Source organism: Lynx rufus, unplaced genomic scaffold (genome assembly GCF_022079265.1).
Source record: "Lynx rufus isolate CCGP_SWC_20201006 ecotype Redwood Valley unplaced genomic scaffold, mLynRuf1.p SCAF_9, whole genome shotgun sequence".
Classification (NCBI taxonomy): Eukaryota; Metazoa; Chordata; class Mammalia; order Carnivora; family Felidae; genus Lynx; species Lynx rufus.
This window is the reverse complement of record NW_025814897.1, coordinates 54,211,191-54,231,236: the sequence shown is the minus strand read 5'-3', so window position 1 is coordinate 54,231,236 and position 20,046 is coordinate 54,211,191. Positions and strand designations below refer to the sequence as shown.

At 43.3% G+C, this 20,046-nt stretch overlaps 1 protein-coding gene across 1 annotated transcript in view; it reads right to left on the bottom strand.

Annotated features, from left to right (window-relative positions):
• Positions 1-20,046, bottom strand: part of GAB2 (GRB2 associated binding protein 2) — a 190,774-nt gene that overhangs the window by 26,729 nt on the left and 143,999 nt on the right. Inside the window, exon 3 of the mRNA XM_047071266.1 lies at positions 3,247-3,490. Within this exon, the coding sequence (XP_046927222.1) occupies positions 3,247-3,490 (244 nt within the window). The remainder of the gene's footprint in view (positions 1-3,246; positions 3,491-20,046) is intronic.

The window sequence follows — 20,046 nt, the reverse complement described above, 5'->3', positions numbered from 1 at the left end:
TCTTTGTATGCTGCTAGCTCCTTGAAAGAGTCAAATCTCTCAGTTTCTGCCTGCTTTTTGATTGCTCTTCAGTGCTTGAACAGTTGCTTTTTCATATTGTGTTTGGAGTTTATAATTGTTACAGTATGCTTAAATTTTTTTTAATGTTTATTTATTTTTGAGACAGAGAAAGACAGAGAGTGAATGGGGGAGGGTCAGAGAGAGGGAGACACAGAATCCGAAACAGGCTCTAGGCTCTGAGCCGTCAGCACAGAGCCCGATGCAGGGCTCGAACTCACAGAGTGTGAGATCATGACCTGAGCCAAAGTCGAATGCTTAACCGACTGAGCCACCCAGGTGCCCCACAGTATGTTTAGTATCATGCAAACTACTCCAACACTTTCAGAAACTATATGGTGTTTCTGGACCGAAGAAAGCTTCCTTCCCACCCTCTATCACTTGGGAATTCTGCAAACATTGTTTGAACTTATTTTTTCCCAAAGTCTCCAAGATCCTACTCATCACTCTCTTGCTCCCACACCCACACAAGTGAAAGCAGCGACACAGAGAAAAGCCCGCAGTAAAGCTGCCTCCCCAGCTGCTGCCAGACAAGTCTGGTCTCCCCTATGATGTTGACTCTCTATAGGAAATTTGTTTTGATATTTTTTATGCACCTACTATATGCCTTTGGTCTTGTCTTCACAAAATGCAGAAATATATTAATATAAATATCCATAATATGAAGCAGAGAGTTCCAAATGCTGTGTGAGAGAGAATAAAAAATTGCTGTGGGAATGCAGGGAAGAAATAAATTTCATCTAGGAAAATTAACAGAGGTTTTACAGAGGAGGAGGAGGTGCAGAGAGTGGGCCACAACTGCTAATTCAAGCAGAGACATTTCTATATCTGTTGCTTTAGCAGCACCATCGGAGTGGGGGTGGTGGCAGTTGTCAATATTAGATAAAGCCTTCTGCTTGAAGTGTGATCTACAGACATGCCGCACTGGCATCATCTGGTGTTTAGCAGAAAGGCAGGATCTCAGGACCCCCTCCAGGCCCACTGAATCAGCATTTCAACCAGATCCCCAGGTATTTCATATGCACTTTGAGAGGCATTAAGAGAAAGTACACTGTCTTTAGATAGAACTATGATTTGAAGACCTCCCCCTCTCTAATCTCAGGCAATCACACGTGCAGGAGAGGGGGATGCAGCACAAGGAGAAGAAACGTTAATATGTGCTGAGGACGCACTACTGGGTATATGTGTTCTGTCATTTTATGCTCATCAGTAAACCTCAGAATTCGTTACTTCCATCCTGCAGATAAGGAAATGGAAGCTCAGGAGGTTAAAGAATTAGATCACAAGGAAAGTAGCAGAACCTGAATTTGGTCCCATATCTGATGGACTCCAAAGCCTGTGATCTGCTTCTGGTCACACCCCACTGCCTGTCTCGGGTGTGTGATTCAGGAGAATCAGTGCTATTTACAGCACTGCCGCTAACTAGTTCAGTGATCTTGGCTAATTCGTCCTTTTTTTTTTTTTTTAAGAACTCAGCTCCTTATGTCTAAGTTGATCGTGTTTGAACTACTAAAAGGTCACAAATGAATGAATCCTGAAACAAATGAAAATGGGCATTGAGACAACCTTAAGACTGAGTGCGGGGAGCCTCTGTTGTGTGATGGTAAATGACTCAGAGACCCAGAAGCAGAATCGTGCAGTGTAGAGTCTAGGACCAGAAACAAGCAGACCTGGTTTCTAGCCCTACCTCTGTCACTTCTTAGTTGTGAACCTCATTTTCTTCATCTATGAGGCGGGGAGAAGGGAGCTAGACTGGCTACCTCTCAGTGCCTTTGATTGGGTCACGTGAGATTATACATGAAAATGTTCCATGGCGTGATACATAGTTCTCTAATTGCCTTAATTTTTGTTAACACAAATTAGGTATTTCTAAATTAATTAAGAAATGTGATTTGTAGCCTGCTGGCCATGGTAGTAACTGGGAACAAGCTCTGGCAAAGTCCATCATTTCTGTGCTTTTGCTTACCCTAGCAATGGGAATAAAAGGTAATAAAAATATCTACAGGCTCCACACCTGTGAGAGAGATTGGTGCCAGAAATACAAAGACCATTATTCTCGACCAGGAAGTCCTTGCTCTAGAACTTCCTGTGATGGTGAGATGCTTCCTTATCTGTGCTGTCCAGTACAGCAGCCATTAGCCACATGTGGCTACTGAGCACTTGAAATGTGGCTAGTGCAACTGAGAACTTAATTTTAAATTTTATTTCATTTGAATCCATTCACATTTAAATCACCACGTATGGATAGTGACTACCATGCAGAACAGTGCAGCTCTAGAGCAAAAGTGAGATATGGATCTGTTGAGTAGTGTAAGATTTTATAGCTATATTCTTTTTTTTAAATACAATTTATTGTCAAGTTGGGTAACATACAGTGTGTACAGTGTACTCTTGGTTTTGGGGTAGATTCCGTGATTTGCTGCTTATGTACAAAACCCAGTGCTCATCCCAACAAGTGCCCTCCTCAATGCCTGTCACCCATTTGCCCCTCTCCCCCCACCCAACAACTCTCAGTTTGTTCTCTGTATTTAAGAGTCTCTTACAGTTTGCCTCCCTCCCTCTCTGTTTGTAACTATTTTTTCCCCTTCCCTTCCCCCATGGTCTTCTGTTAAGTTTCTCAAGATCCACATATGAGTAAACACATATGATATCTATCTTTCTCTGACTGACTCCTTTCACTTAGGAAAATACCCTCCAGTTACATCCATGTTGCTGCAAATGTCAGGATTTCATTCTTTCTTATTGCCAAGTAGTACTCCATTGTACATATAAACCACATCTTCTTTATCCATTCATCAGTTGATGGACATTTAGGCTCTTTCCATAATTTGGCTATTGTTGAAAGCATTGGTTTATAGATATATTCTTAATGCCAGCAAATAAATTGATTTTTTTCCCAATTCTGAAACTCTAGCCCCTAGTGCCTTTTTTCCTCCAAATTAAACAAAACATTTTTATAGCAACCTTTCTGATCATGGGTTCCGGAGGAACCCAATTATCACTGTATAGCAATAAAATGTGAAGGTTACCTAAGCAAAAGAAGGATGCTCTGTTAATAAATACGTCTGTTCACCTGAGAAGAGAAACCATTTCACTCCCCTGTCTTTAAAATTAAAAACTGTAGGACGGAAAGCGACTAGGTCCTGTGAGTGGGTGCTTGCCCCACCGCTGCTTACAGCAGTCTCCTACCTTGCATTTTCCGCTCTCCGGCTTATGCACTGGTGCAAGTAGAGATACTCCTGAGGCGCACTGGTGGACAAGGTGGGCTGCATGTGGTTGGACACAGGGGGTTCAAAGGTGAACAAGGTTGGCTGGCTGGAGTGCGATGGGGCTGAGGACTTGCGTTCTCGAAGAAGGTGCTGACTGGAGCTGCTGAGCTCAGCTGGAGAAGAGCGGGGGCCGTGACTGGCAGAGGACATGTTTCTCAGGGAGTCTGTGAAACAAGAGAAGGAGCTCTGTGACTGAAAAGGGGAAGAAAAGTGGCCTTATCCCAAAGTGGGATGTCAGAGGAAGAAGAGATATTAAGAGCAGAGGCAATGATCCAGCAGCAGCCTTCTCTCCCCCTCACACACCTGCTCCTTCTCTGTCTCCCTGAGTGAAAGACTGTGGCCTCCTGGTGGAAACGGAGATGCCCTGTCCCTCGGCACTGCTCCTGGAGTCGTCTGGAGTGTGCTCCCTCTCACAACCCTGATGGTGATGGCCCTGCTCCCAGGAGGTGTGGCTGTCCATGGCTCAGGACTGTGACTCTGGCCCTTCTCCAGAGGGAGGGCAGTAAGTGCCACTGCCCTCCTCCTCTTTGGAGGCTCCTGCCATCATCACCTCTGTCAAAGCTAAGGCTGGCTTTGTTAAATGAGCTTTGCTTCCTGAAGACTCATTGATTCAGACCCTGGAGTGTACCTTATTGTGTAAATGATAAAAGCAGAAATGTACTTGCGGCAGACCGTCCCATGGAAGACTGGTCCCAGCTCCTCCTGCCTGCCCTTCCAAGTCCTCTGAGGACAACGATGTTCCCTGTTCCCCAACTCTTGTGCCCACCACTCTGTGTCAATTGGTCTTTTTTCTCTTAATTCTCATCTTAAACTCCCCTCTGTTGTGCTAGAAAAGCAGCAAGGTATTAAAGATAGATCATAGCTGAGAGTACTACCCTCCCAGCCAAGGGCATTACTCATTTGGCTGGTTCTCCAAGCCTAGTCCAAGTTCCTGAGCGTAACACATAAGGCCTTTCACAGTCTGACCTACTTCCTGCTTCTCTCCTCCTGTACCCGAGGCATTCGGAAGCTTCATCAGTCCCCAGACACACCAGCCTCTTTTACAACTCTTTCTCATGGCTTATGCTGTTCCTTCCGCCTGGATTTCACTTCTACTCCACTGGCACTCATATGCAGACTTGAAGACCCTACATGGATATCATATTCTCTCTGAAACCTTCCTGGACTCAGTCCTTTTTCTGGCTGCCAATAGCACTTGGCCTGTGCTTCATTATGTCCACTGTCACTCTGCCTCCCTGCCTGGCCTTGTTTCTATGAACAGTGCCTGATGCTGTTATGTCTACAGTCCCAGGATTCACCTAATAAAGGCCAGGCGCATAGACATTTCTTAGTCTGTGGAAGGAGAAAAAAGGTCATGGAGCACACAATAATTCCACGGTGAAACTTCTTGTTCAAAAGAAATAAAGTTTTAAAGATGTAATTGCTGGTGATGTGATAGCTAGTGGGGGATGACATTTCAGGGGTGGTGATGGGGGCTTTCTAGGGCTAGTCAAATCTTTTCAGAGGGGACATACTTCTGTTTCTACTCCCCATCATCTGACCTATTTTAGTACACTTCTCATGGCCCTAGGCAGGATCACCAGCTTGTTAGTGCTCTATCGCATTAATTAGTCCCCAGTCTTTACTGATGCGAGGCAGAACAACTTCTGCCTGTGTACAACAGAAAAGCCATGGGCCTCTGGGGAAAAACTGTTCCATCGACAGCTGTATTGACCTCCAAAATGAATTCCCATTACAGGTCTTGTAGTGAACTGGATGTTTGTTAACAGAATCAATGGCTTCATTACTCCATTAGATTTGCAAGATGAACTCTCTAATGGCAGAGGGGAGAGGGTTTATGCTAGGGGATGGAGTAGCCATGGAGCCAGGGATGGGCAAAGCCGCGGCCTGAGAAGACATAGGGAAGGTGCCAAGAGGAAGCCTCTGGTGCGTTTCTACCTTCCACTGTGGTCCTTTTGGACTCCTCTACCTTTGCCACCCTTTCAGTGGATGCATTTTTCAGGGTTTCACCCCAGAGCCTCCTCTATCATCACTGACTCAGGACACTCTCCCGGGGTGTTCTCTTCCAGCCAGGTGATGACAACTCTCAAAAAATCCATCTTTAACTCTGTTCTCTTTCCTGGGCTCTCATCTAAGATGCCTGTTGGGCATCTCCATTCAGATGTCCCACAAGCAGGTCAAGCTCAGTGATCTCCTCCTCCTGTGTCCTGCTTCTCCGTGAAGTACATCAACATCACCATCCAATCAGCTGAGCTGGAAATGTAGGTGTTACTACAACCCCTCTCTGTTTGTCAACAACCGCACCATGTCACTATGTCCCTGCCCTGCTTAAAATTCTTCAGTGGATACCTGTTATCCTCAGGACAACGTACAAAGCTCTCTCTTTTTAAAACCATTTTTCTGTTTATTTCTTTAACCTTATTTCTGACCAATCATTCCTTGTGTTTCAAACAGAATTTTAGGAAAATAGTAACTTTTCTGTCCTATCACTCCATATATCTGGATGTAAGCTCAGTGAGGGCAGAGACACTGTCTCTTTTCTAACACTTTTATCCCTTGCATCAAGCCCAGTATGTGACACAAGTCCATAAACATGTGTTGGTTAGACAAACGAAGCATGTAGCATCAGGCCACACTCCCTCAATAACGTTCACTGATTCCTCACTGCGTTCAGAATAAAGTTCAGGTTCCCAAGTCTGACAAGAAAGGCCATTCTGTCACAATCTACTTCTCCTGCCTGGCACCCATACATCCTGCATGCCCCCTACGTTGCATGCTTGGACTGTGGATCTGTATAAAAGAGGAGTGACCTGTCCTCGTGGCTGGAGCCCTCTGCTCAGTCTGTGGATCAAATCTGAGAAATCTGTAGAGCTGGAGAAACCACTTCACCTGAGTCTCAGTTTGCAATAAGATGGTCGTAAGAATGCAACAAGACATAAGATGGTCATAAGAATGAACTGCACAAAGGGTCGGGACAACTCTGCATGCTGTAAATTCTCAAAAGGTATTCTAGTCACTTCTGTATTCCTGCTGCCTAAAGCAGTTCCAGCTCACAGTGGGTACTGAATATATACTTGTTGAATGAATAAAATAATTTTTACTAGCACAAAACCAAATATGCTTGTTTCTTGTGGTCAAAATAGGAGAGGCTTTCAAGGTCTGCTAAGATGAAGTAGGGGTTATGATGAGTTGGGCCCACTTGGAACTCCATTCTACAAAAATAAAGCCATGTCTATGAAATCAATCAGCTCCATAATGATCTGCCACTCCAGAAAAGCTCTTTTGAAGCTGTTTTGGGACTAAACCTTGCCAAAATCTCATTTCTGCTTGCTATAGTGTCCCCCTCCAAACTCACTTTTACATGGAACCTCAGAATGTGACCTTGTTTGAAAATAGCATCTTTGCAGATCTAATTAGTTAAAATGAGGTCATAGTGATGGGTGTACTTATAAGAACAGCAGACAAAGACACATAGGGAGAACACCATTGTGATGACAGAGGTAGAGACTGGATAAACAAAATGTGATATAGCTATACAATGGAATATTATTCAGCCATATGAAATACTAATACATGCCCCAACAGGATGAATCTCCAAAACACTGTGCGAAGTGAAAGAAGCCAGTGTAAAAGACTATAAATTATATGGCTTTATTTACGTGAAATGTCTAGAATCAGCACATCCATAAAGATAGCAAGCAGACTAGTGGTTTCCCAGGGGTGGGGGTGGGATGGGGGAGTGGGCATGGGGAGTGAATGCTAATGAGTATGGGGTTTCTTTTTGGGGTAATGAAAATGTTCCAGAATTAGACGGTGGTGACGGTTGCACAACCCTGTGAACATGCTAAAAAAACAATGACTTGTACACTTTAAATGGGTGATGCATGGTACGTGCATTTAAAAACACACACACACACACGTATAAACACTTTGCAAAGTATGAAGTGTTAATTATGTGCAAGAGATTAATGGTCTAATTAAATACATCTGACCTTTAGCTTATTTCCTCTCTAAAGAGAATACTGAACACTCCTTACTAAAATAGATTGAGTAAGAGACATTCTCCCTTTCCTATCTTCAGTTCCCTGCCTGTCCTCCAACCTTATTGTTCAGGGGGGGTTCACCCCACAATCATGGCAAGACAGTAGGAATTTCAACAAAACAAAATATCAAGAAGTCATGTTTGGGGTCAAAAGACCCAAAGTGTAAAAGGTGAATAAAAAAACGCACAGGTGTGAAAACAAATCCATGCAGTTGCATAAAACGTGCATAGGATTTGTTTTTATTGCCTGGCTACCTCTTGAAGGGAAGAAAAGAATGCTAAAGGCATGTGGCTGGGCTGTTTTTGGTATGTGGCTATAACGCTGGTGTAATGATGTGTCTTGGGTCATTAGGAAGGTCAGTTATATAGCAAGAAGAAAATGGACGTTTTCAGACTCCAGGCCTGGGCTTCTATCTCCATGTCTAGACTAAAGATAATGCCAGAAAATGCTTGAGTCAATTTGTTTTCTTTTAAAAAGGGTTTTATTTTTTCCTCTTCTTCCTGGCTTCTTTTTAGGGCCCTAAAAATCACTCCCCTTCCTTTCCACAATCACCCCTGGGAAGCCTGCCCAGTGCACAAACACTCCGCCCACCTTCTTGCAAAACTCTAGAACAGGAAAGCTCTGAAGGATTTTAGTAGAGGGGCCCAGCCCAACCCAGCCCTGCCCAGCCCAGCCATCAACTGGCTAGTGATAACAGGAGCAGGAAAGGGGCAGTTGGCGGGAGTTTCTGGAAAAGATGACTGGCCAAATAATGACTGGTTCCCTTATCTCAATGCCCTTTTTATCTTTATCCTTCTCTCTCCCCAAATCCCTGCCCCAAGCCTCAGTGGGTATCAGAACCCATAAAGTGGTAGACCAAAGCACATGCTGGGACCCAGGCTGGATTCAAAGCCTGGATCTGCTAAATCCTTGCTCTGTGGCCTTGGACAGTTACACAAACCTCTTTGTTCCTCACCTGTTCAACAGGTAAAATACATAGTTTTCCAGGGCTGCCGCTTAGTTTGAGATCATACATATGAAGCACTTAGCAAAGTGCCTGCTCTGATTCCGTAATACATGTGGAAATGCTGCAACCTTGAAATGGGCCGAGAGGTATGGAGGAGCTTTCCAAGCAACAGAGAACGCGTGGAAGGTAACTGTTGTCTGTTTTAGTTCCAACTATAACTTGTATGATGTTATATGTGGAAGGAGACCAAAAAGGACAATACTGACTATAATAATCATCGCTGCCATTTACTAAGCACCTACTATGTGTGTCTAGTCTACTCTGCGAGGTAGAAATTATTATTTCCATTTTGTTCCCTTCTTTTTGGATGAAGAAACTAAAGTTCAGAGAAGTTAATAATGAGCTCTGGGGTCACACAGCTAGAAAGCATCAGAGCCTATCTGAAACAGATCTCACTTTCTTCAAAGCCAATTCTTTTCATTTATGTAGAGAAAAGAGCTCCCACGAGATCCCTGAGTGAGGAACGGTATTAGCTTTATGAAAGGCAGAGTCAACTAACAGAATGACAGTCTAGGCCAAGCTCTGCTCTAACCGGCTGAGTGATCTTGGGCATGCCATTTCACCTTCCTGGGACTCATTTTCTCTATTCAAAAAAGGAAGAACTTGGATTAGGTCAGGGATATACATAAAAGCCATCTTTGGGAAACGTAAGAGAGCAGTTCCATGTAAGACCTCATGAGACATATTTACACAGAGATAGAATAAGATCAACTGGTTTCGCTTTTAATAATCTCTGGTTCTTTTGATTTTATTTATTTTTGTTTTTTTAAATGTTTGTTTATTTATTTTTAGAGAAAGAGAGAGCATGCATTGGAGGGAGGGGCAGAGAGAGGGAGAGAGAATCCCAAGCAGGCTCCACATAGTCAGCACAAAGCCCAACATGGGGCTCAATCCCATGACTGTGAGATCATGACCTGAGCCCAAATCAAGAATTGGATGCTTAACCGAATGACACACCCAGGCACCCCAATAATGTCTGGTTCTTAATTCCAGGACACAGGTAGAAGAATTAAGGTCAACTGAAAAATCAGGGGCAAAGCAAACTCAGAGACCCAAATGAGAACACAAATTCTTCCAAAAAATCTTTTTTTTTGCATCATCAAAATTACAAACTGGAAGCCACCCTTGTTCTCACTGGCTTTTTCTATCATCTATCTAGGGTCCAAAAGGAACAATGTGTTACAGAAAAGGCCCTGATGTGGGTTCAGAAACATGGGTCAGAAACCATTTTACCAGAGGGACCTAAGCAAAACTTTTAATCTCTCTGCACCTCATTTTTCATGTTGTCAAATGCCAAAGAGAAGGCAGTCAATGAACACATTTTGAAAAGAGAATAGTATAGGATTCTACAGGGTGAGTGGCCCCCTGCAGAAAGCTAACCAAAGAACAGGGACCAGAGGGTAGAGAATTCTAAAAACAAAAGCATGCTGACAGGTGCTGAGGGTAAGACTGGATCAACAGTTCATTTTAACTCACAATCACAAGAAATTATTTAAGGTGAATAATCCTGAGAATCATCCGGCACACATCATAATTAGAGGAATTATTCATAAATTTAAGGCCAAACACAAAATAGCTTCACTCATACGATAACTCACATAATATGGCAACTAGAAAGGGCCCTGGAGTCTAACTGCTCATTTATCACCACTGTCCTTCCCACTCACCCACATCTCTCATTTCCGATTGGAGAAACTGTGGCCCAGAGAGGTGAGGCTCCTTGTCCAAAGCCACATGGTAGGGCAGACCTGAATCCTGGAATAAGAATTCAGATCTCCTCCTTCAGGGGTCCTTCTACCACACGGAAAGAACGATGTATCGGTGTGAATGAAGATGTACTCCCCATAACGTGCAGGGGAGGGGAGAGGCAATCAAGTCAGGGGATCTCATCACCAGGACACTGACTGGCAGGACTGTTATTTTGTCATGAGTTTATTATGTTACTCACATTTGCATGGTAAGTAAACATTTGCTGGACCAAACTACTAAAGACTGGTATAAATAATTCCCCAAGCTCAAAAATACATCTTCTAGTGGTTTATAAAAACTACAAAACAGAGAAAGAAAAAAGGGGAGGCAGAGGCAGGCAGTAACGTAAGACCCTGTGAGACTACCCTGTAGGACTAGGCTGCCTGATGCGTCCCCTTCTCTGGGGAAGGATCTGAGAAAGAACACTTCCCCCACTCCTCCGCCTACCCCAAAGGGCTCTGAGAGCCAAGTCAGAACATCCTGACCTTGACATATAGGATCTCTCAGTACGCTTTAGCAGAAATTGATTTTGTGAAGGATGCAGGGGAGGGAAAGAGAGTGACTGTAGCCGAGAGGCATGCCACATATCCTTACATAACCATCTCTGCCCTTGGGATCCTCACTTTAGAGAGGGGAAACTACAGGCCAGAGCAAATTCCAGGCTCTCCTTATGGTCTCCAGTTAGAATTAATCATGCGTTCCTCTAAACCTTTTATACTACCTCATTCTGCTGCTTATTCTACTTGTGTTGGAGTTCACAAATCTGTCACACAAAAGTTGGTACTGAGCTGGTAGAAGCCGGGATCTGGCCCATCTCTGTTTCTCTGACAGTGTTTAGCACAATCCTCTGTGCCTAGTAAATGTCTGATTGAGAACAAGGTGTTCAATAAACACACCACGGTGGTGAGTTATTCTTCCTTGGGTCAGAAAAAATGAATGAATAGCTCCAGGATCCAAATGTAAACTATTCTTGTAGGGTGGGAAGAATTATCACTTTGTGAGGTTTTCTGGCTTGTGTGTATATCTGTTTTAGGGCAGCCAATCTATATTTAGCCATGCACTGTCCTGTTCATTTTAGAGGAGATCAGGTTACAAGTTTTGTTTTCCCCTAACCTGCCACACCTATGTATGCACCTACGTATGCCGGACCTCATTTGTGACAGACCTTACTCCTTCTCCTTGGAGTGGGGCTGGGTTGGCTGGGCATCCCGCTCGGAGAGTTAATTCATACTGGGAATGAACCACTCCTGCCATTTACTTAGGGTCATGAGCACTGACTGTGGGTACTACAGCAGGAGCTGCAGGCCCATCAGAAAGAACGGATCCTGTCCCTGCTCTACGGGTTTATACTGCATTTAGAAAGACCCTATTTCTCTTCAAGGCAGCACTTCTGCCCTCCCCCAAGGAACTTTGGGAACCTAATGGTATTCCCATAGGAATCAGTCTATCTAGTGGGCACCACAAGCTCACATGGCAATGATGCACTTGACCCTTGTGACCTTCCCACAAAAATATCATTGTAAGTTAAGCTAACCAACTTCCTAAGAGGTGAGCTTCCCCTGCCTTCTTTTACACTGACTTTCACTTAAGGGACAACTGGCAACCAGTGTGAAACACAAGTGTCCGATCCTAAAATGGAAGGTGCTTATCAAGAATCATCAGCAGTGGCAAAAATCACCAGAACAATACCTACACTGCTCTGCTCTGGGTGGGGAGGCTGAGGGACTCAGGAGACCGAGCATTACCTGAAGTACAACTGTGGATTTGGGAGAGGCAGTGTGGTATGGAAAATGAACATGGATTTTGAAATCTGAATCTTAGCTTACTAGCTGTGGGACCTAAGGATGGCGTGTGAATCTAAGAATCCTAGTTTGGGGGCACCTGGGTGGGTTCGTCGGTTAAGTATCCGACTTTGGCTCAGGTTATGATCTCACAGTCTGTGAGTTCGAGCCCTGCATTGGGCTCTGTGCTGACAGTTCAGAGCCTGGAGCCTCCTTCAGATTCTGTGTCTCCCTTCTCTCTCTCTGCCCCTTCCCTGCTCACTCGCTTGCTCTCTCTCAAAGATAAATAAAGATTAAAAAAAACCTTAAGAGTCCTAGTTTGTACAGTTTGTAAAATAGCAACCTGTAGGGTTGTCCCAGGGAGTAAAGAGATGCCACGGTCCCTGCACATCAGTACATCACAGAGGGAGGTCCTTCCTCAGCACTCCATCGTGGAAGGTGGCCTGACATGGGAGAAGAGCTTAAGCTTGGTGTTCGCAGACCTTCAGGGTTTGATCAGAGCCAGGACTGGTGCCAGGAAGTACAAATGAACTCAACTGGCCTTTGTGAGGTACGTAGAGGACCCCAGAGGCAAAGAGCCTGGAAGGACCCAAATTCTAACCGGCAGCTTTTCTTAGTTGCTGCCTCCAGTCCTGGTGTCACAACAGTCTCCTGGCTTCATATATGTAGCTTTCCTACTCATCTTCCAGTCTTGTATCTTGACGCCTCAACAACTCTAGGTTTTTTCTGCTGGATCCAAAAGGAAGCGATTTTTTTTTCAAAGTTTATTTATTTTGAGAGAGAGTATGCATGGGGGAGGGGTAAATAGAGAGGGAGAGAGAGAATCCCAAGCAGGCTCTGCACTATCAGCGCACAGCCTGATGTGGGATTCAATCTCAAGAACCCCGCAAGTTCATGACCTGAGCCAAAATCAAGTCGGACACTTAACTGCCTAATCTACCTCGGTAGCACCCCAGAAGTGCTTGCTATCTTTTTAACACTGTTATAAAGGCCAACACCTAAGACCATATGTAAATGTGTCTTGGTAGGCCTGTCAAGGTATGTTATTACATGAGAATAGGGGGTGGCAAACTATGGACCATAAGTCAAACTGGGCCTACCAGCTGTTTTTATAAATAAAGTTTTATTGGAACACAGCTATTCATTTACATACTGTTTATGGCTGCTTATGTGCTACAACAGTGAAGTTGAGTACTTGTGAGAGAACATAATGGTAAATACAATATTTACAATCTGACCTTTTACAGAGGAAGTTTGGCAACCTCTGGACTAGAAACTGTCATTCTGGTTTGTGTAACCATGTCCTCTTTCAAAATATTAGCATCTAATTTAAGTTCATCATTAAGGAGACAGAGGCTGAAACCAAGACCAATGAATCCCAAACTTATGCTTTGAAAAAAATCAAAAGGAGGAATCACAAGAAAAGCCAGTTTGGAAAGTGCATTAGTATAATTATAAGAAATCCTGTTCTTTTTCATTTTAGTACATCTTGGGCACAAACAACATGCTAGTCGCTGGTTAGCATATGGAATCAAAGGGTTCACAAAAGTAACATGATAAACTTATATTGAACCAGGCTTGGAGAGAAGTCACCAGATTGTTCTTTCTGATCCATAATGGTTTATTCTTCTTCCATATCACAGACGCACAGGTCTGGAACTGACCAACAGATCACTTAGTTTAATATTTTATTTTACTGATAAGAAATCTAAGGTCCAGAGAGACCAAGTATTTTCTTACCAGTGACTGATTGGTAGTCCTGAGAAAGAATGTAAGTCCCTTATTTTTCAGGTTTAGTGTTTTTTTTCTAGTAATACATCTCATTAGAAGAACAATAAACATTCTAAGTTTGAGTAGACTTTTCTACTTCTGAGGACAGTGAAAAGAGCTTCCACCTAATGATCTAACATGGTTCCCTGAAGTTCTCAAAAAAAGGACCATATTATGACTGGAAAGGGTCAGAATTATTATTGACATACTCTTTGATAAAACAGTAATACTTTCCTATGTGTATACAGTACCTTCTCATTTGCTTTGGTATAATTAATACAAAAAAAGCATGCTGGGATTATGACAGAGATTGGGCTCAATCTATAGATCAATCCAGGGAGAAACAACACAGTAACATTAGTGAATGTTCTACTTTACAACATGGTTTCTCTCTCCCTTTACTGGGTCCTCTTCATTTCTCCTGGCAATGTTTTGTCACTTGCTGTACAGAGATCTTATACGATTTTTGTTAAATTAATTAAGTGCTTTATTTTCTGAAGCTGTTGTAAAAGAAATTTTTATTATAATTTTATTTTCCAATTGTAGGTTGCTCTCGACAACTTTGACATTTATAACAGCCCTACAAAGTTGGCAGGGCAGTGATCTTTCCAGATTCATTTAACATAAGATGAGACTACGACTCAGAGGAATAAAATGACTTACTCAGTGATCTAGAGCTCTCAGGAAATGCCCAAACCAGGACTCAATCCCAAGTCTTTTACACACCAAGCTGAAGGATCATTCTATTATCCAGCAATATGTGAGGGTAGATGAGGAGCATATACTTATAAATTATAAGTGCTACACAAATATCCACTGGAATGGGCAAAAAAAAAAAAAAACTATTTTAATAGGACCAATAAAGAAACCAAGGCTCAGAAAGGCCTTTCCTGATCATCTGACCTCAAGCTACTCCTAATCACATTACTCTGTCTTCTTCTCCTCATCAAAGCACTTATTGCTACCACTTAAACATTTTTTCATCTGTCTCTTCCCACTTGACTGTGAGCTCCCTTAAGAGTCTGAACCTCACATGTTCTATTCACCATTGATGCTTCAGTGGCTGGCCATAAAATTCTGCCTCTCTATCTCCTGATGTGGGCAGAACTGACTGATGGCCCCAGCTGCTGGCCTTCTGCATCCCTCAACTCCCCATAGCCATTCTCATCCAGTGTCAAAGGAAATGGCAGGAGTATTGCTACAGGCCTGTTCCTGTGAGACACGAGACTCCTTTAAACAGAGACCTTCTCTTGAGAACGTTCACTGATCCAGAGGAAACTGTCCTAGAACTGTACTGCAGTCTAATCCTTCTCCTTGCCTTCTGTCACAGGTGTCAGTCCTGTACCCCACTGAAAGGCTTTGCTCCCTTCTCCCACTCCTTCCCATTATCCCTCACAGGTGTCTCACCCAATAAATCCCTTGCAGGTCTTAACTCATCTTGCATCTGCTTCTCAGAACACCTGAACTCCTAGCCTCAGAGTCTAAAACAGTGCTTGAGGAACAAGTGGTTGGGCCAGGTTCATACTGCAGGTAAACCACAAACCCAGAATTAGAACCCAGTCCTCTGGTCCTTCAGTCCAAAGCCTTTTACACTCAGATCACCAATCATCTGAGAAATATGTCCTTGGTGCCTTTGTCCAGGGGGCCATTGCTCTGATGGATTTTTTGAAGGGAAAATGTATTCACTAATGGTCAAGTCCCACAGCTGGCCTGTCACCCATGATTGTAATTATGGGGACTCTAGTGGGTGTAAGAACATTTGTCCCAGATTCAGAGGGAATGGAAGCTATGGTTTAGGTCAGTGAGGAAAATCTGGCTTAGGTTTAATTTAAAAGCAGCAAGAACTCTGTGTGATGTCCTCTTAAAGGAATATAAGGAGAGCGCCTACCTTGGCAAAGCCACAGAAAGTCAAGAGAGTGCAAAGGCAGCGGGAAGTCTTTCCCAGGACTTTGTGCATGTGCTGAAGACTCTGTACGGGGACTTTGATGACTTGAGGCAAGGACTGCATCTGGAATTTCAGGATATGGGCTTAATAGTTAAGAGCATGGACGCTGGAACCAGACTGTCTGGGTCTGAATCCCAGCTCCTTTGCTTACTAGTTGTGTGAATTAGGGAAAGTTACTGAACCTCTGTGTGCCCCAATTTCCTCATCTGTAAAATGGGAATAATAATAGGTATCTATCTCATAAGATTATATGAGTTAAGATCTGTGAAATGCTCAGAATGGTCCCTTGCACATAGTAAGCTCTATGTAAATATTAGCTTTTATTAGTAGTATTAGTACATTTAAAGAGACACCTTTGTTTTTGAGCACCTCAATAAATTAAGTGTAATGTATCTCAAATCAAGGAAGTCAGCAAGGTTTATCTGATAAACATGCTAATCACGCTCAGTAAAAACGTTCTGGAGTTTGGGTAAAATAGAGACAGTGTTACTTAGGATGTTTCAGTATGGGGGACAGAAGAGGAGCATGGTGCATATACTCAAAGGACCGCTGTGAAGATCACTGGGAAGGCAACGACGATTTACGGGCTACACGTTTAAGAGATATTCAGTGTGCCCTTATCGTGTACCAAATCCTGTGCTGTGTAATTTAAGTGGGCTCTTATCTAATCTTCATAATGATCTTGTGAAGAATGTCTTGTTTCTATTTTAGTGATACAGAAATTGAGGCTCAGAAAAGCAAATTAACTTACCTGTGTTAAGACTGACGTCATCAATGTTGTGGGTTCATGTATTTATATGATGCCAAGATCTACGCTCTTTGTATTAAAGTGGCCTTCTAGATCAGTGTGTATGTGTGTGTGTATATATATATGTATGTATGTCCACATGTGTATAAAGTGTAGGTAGGTACACTTTATAAATTATATAGCCTTATGTAAATGTTAGATGCTATCACCATCACCATAGTCTGGAACACTAGCTGGAAGCCAAGAAACCCAGGTGCCAATTCTAGCCTTGCCAGTTAGCTGTAGGATTTTGAGCAAATTAGCTCCCCTCCTTTGACCTTTGGATACTGTGTTATTTGAGGAGTTTGGAACTAAACCCTCTCTAAGGGCATTTTCAAGACCTCATATTCTAGAATTTTCTCATTCTATGAAATCTATTCCCTTCTCTGTCTTGGCTGAGTGTTTTGGCTAATATGATTCACCAGCCATGAAGAATTTTGTTCACTGACTTCATCCACAAAAGGGGCGAGGAGATGGTGAATAAAAGCAAACAATAAACAAATGATAGCTATGTAAAATGAAATTTAGGTCAGTGGCACACCCTGTCTCTTCAGTCTAGTTAGTACATCATCCATCTTGAGTTTTTATTTTTTTAAATTCTTTATTTTTGTTTATCGTTGTACTTTTTAGCATGTTTGCAGCAGACCAATATTTTTACACTGTGTCCCAGCCTTCCCGGGTCACCATGGGAGTGAGAGAGGGCAGGCCTTCTGGGTCCACCTCCAGCTGGCAGCACTTGACTCTCTGTCCCCTGCAATATTCAAGGTGGCTTCCTTTCACCTGTTTTATATGTTATGTTCCATGCAAGATACAGTTAACAAGCAATGCAAAGAAAAAAGCTTGAAAATTACCATTTTGGTCTCCAATTTTAGTTTATAGTTGAAGAAACTAAGATCAACACACTGAATCAGTAACAAAGCTGAAATTTAAAACCAGGACTTTGACTCCCAATTCATATCCTAGAGACAGATGACCATGCCTACTGATTTTGTTGAGCTCAGAATCCTACAAAGAGCTGTATGTGAGTGGATGTTTAAATGATCAAGATCTTCTGAGGCCCAAGGTGACTTACCCCTAAAATCAAAGTCATAATTCTATCTCTAGAAGAAAAATAGACTCAGATTGGGCTTTGGAATCTGGTCTGGGACCAATTCAACAATACTTAATTACCCTCCTTCTCTAAAGATAATCAGAAGCAACTCAAAGAACAAAAATGGGGGGACGTCTCAAGAGATGTCTGAGAGCTGTCAGAGGCTTCTGGGATTGAAGAGTCGGGATGAGGTGCTCTCCTCTCTAGCAGTCTATGGGTTCTGGCAGGTAAACACTAGACCTAATCCACGCTGGCTGCCTGGGGGCTGGTGAGGGGGCATGTCTGGTACGAAAGGGAAAGCAGGAAGAGGGATCCAGGCTCAGAATGAAAAGAAGAGGGTTGGGTTTCTCCCCGACGCCTTCTCCTCCTCCAGGGGGGCTGGGCCTCCCTGTAGGCCTGGGCTAGAGCCTGCTCCAGAAGAGCACAGGGGTGCCTGTGGGGATTTTATGGAGTTCATGTCCCAACTCAAAACCTACTCTCAGTGTGAGCAGACCCAGCTGTAGACAAAAGAAAACAAACAAAAAAAGATGGAGGATGAAGGCCTGATATTTCAGAGTTATTTAGAATAACATTTTTCTTTTAAAAAAAGGCATGAGGATTTCAGATCTGGCTGGAAACTAGTCTGGATGTTTATTTTCCTCATTGTCTCAGTGGAAAAAAAGGGTGGGTGATTCAGACAGCAGCCTCCGCCTCTGGGCTGGGGCCCGGGTCAGTCTCTACTCTGTTCTTTGCTCCTCAAGGAACTTGTCAGCCTCAGGAGAAGCTACATTTTACCTCCCACATTTGCTCTAAGCTTCCAATAAGGATCCCCCAGAGGAGCTGGGGGACCTGAGCTCGGCCAAAAAACAAAACAAAACAAAAACAAAACCACCAAGAGCGAAAGGTAGGAGAGGAAACAAGGGAGGAGATGGTCCTCCCAAGGATAAGAAGAGAGAAAGGGTGAGGTCTCTGAGAAAGGCCTCTTTCCTCCCTGCCCTCCTCCACTCATGGCTCTCCCACTCACTGCATCTGGGGGAAAGGACCAAGGTCACCAGAGGGCATCTGGGTGGACTGCCTGGCTCCACCACAGCCCTCCCTGCTGTCCAATGTCCAGCTGGAATAAGGGGTCCTGACCTTTAAGGCACCAGTCCTTCTTTCTAGAAAGGAAGGAGCTGTTTGAAGATACCCCCTTCCTGCCCTTGATAATAGTCTCCCACTGAAGGTTGAAGATTTCCCAAAAGCATCCAGTGGGGACTCAGGACTTAAAGCAATTCTGCTGTCGAGGTACTAGGGAAACTCATGGATCACTAGAAGTTTCAGTATTTACAAAATACTTAAAGGTGGGGCAGCCTAACTCAAAGCTGTGGTAGAGATAAAGAACGGTTAGTTGGAACTCTGAGAAGTCCTTATTCCACAGAGCTGGGCATATGACTGCCATGAAGCTCCTGTGAGGGGGGTCAGAAGAAGGGAAAGAGCTGAAATGATACATAGCATATGGAGGAGGCCCAGGCCTTATTTCAAAATCTTCAAGAATTACTAAGGACACTCCCTGAGTTCTAGTTCTAGCGGTTTGTTAGCAAGTCTAAGATGGATTGTGCTAAATAACATGTACTGGTGAGGGTGTAGAGAAAAAGGAACTCTCACGCATGGCTGGTGGGAACGCGAACCATGCAGCCACTGCGGAGAACAATATGGAGGTTCCTCAAAAGTTAAAAATAGAACTACCATATGATCCAGTAACCACACTACTGGGTATTTATCCAAAGAGTACAAAAACACTAATTTTATTTAAAAAATTTTGGGGGGCGCCTGGGTGACTCAGTTGGTTAAGCGTCTACCTTCGGCTCAGGTCATGATCTCACAGTTGGTGGGTTCAAGCCTCACATTGGCCTCTGTGCTGACAGCTCAGAGACTGGAGCCTGCGTCCAATTATGTGTCTCCTCCTCTTTCTGCCCCTCCCCTGCTTGCACTCTGTCTCTGTCTCTCAAAGATAAATAAAAATGTTAAAAAAATAAATAAAACAATTTTTTTAATGTTTATTTTTTGAGAGAGAGACAGACAGACAGAGTGTGAGTAGGGGGGTGCAGAGAGAGAGAGAGAGACAGAGATAGAATCTGGAGCAGGCTCCAGGCTCTGAGCTGTCAGCACAGAGCCCCATGTGGGGCTTGAACCCACAGGCTGTGAAATCATGACCTGAGCTGAAGTTGGGCTTAACCAACTGAGCTACCCAGGCGCCTGACAAAAACACTAATTTTAAAAGATACATACACCCCTATGTTTATTGCAGCATTATTTACAACAGCCAAATTATGGAAGCAGCCCAAGTGTCCATCAACTGATGGATAAAGATGTGGTATATATACACAATGGAATATTACTCAGCCATAAAAAAGAATGAAATATTGCCATTTGCAACAACATGGATGGAGCTACAATGTATTATGTTAAGCAGAAAAAGTCAGAGAAAGACAAATACTGTATGATTCCATGCCTATGTGGAATTTAAAAAAACACAAAAAATGAACAAAGGAAAAGAAAGAAATAAACCGAGAAGCTGACTCTTAACTATA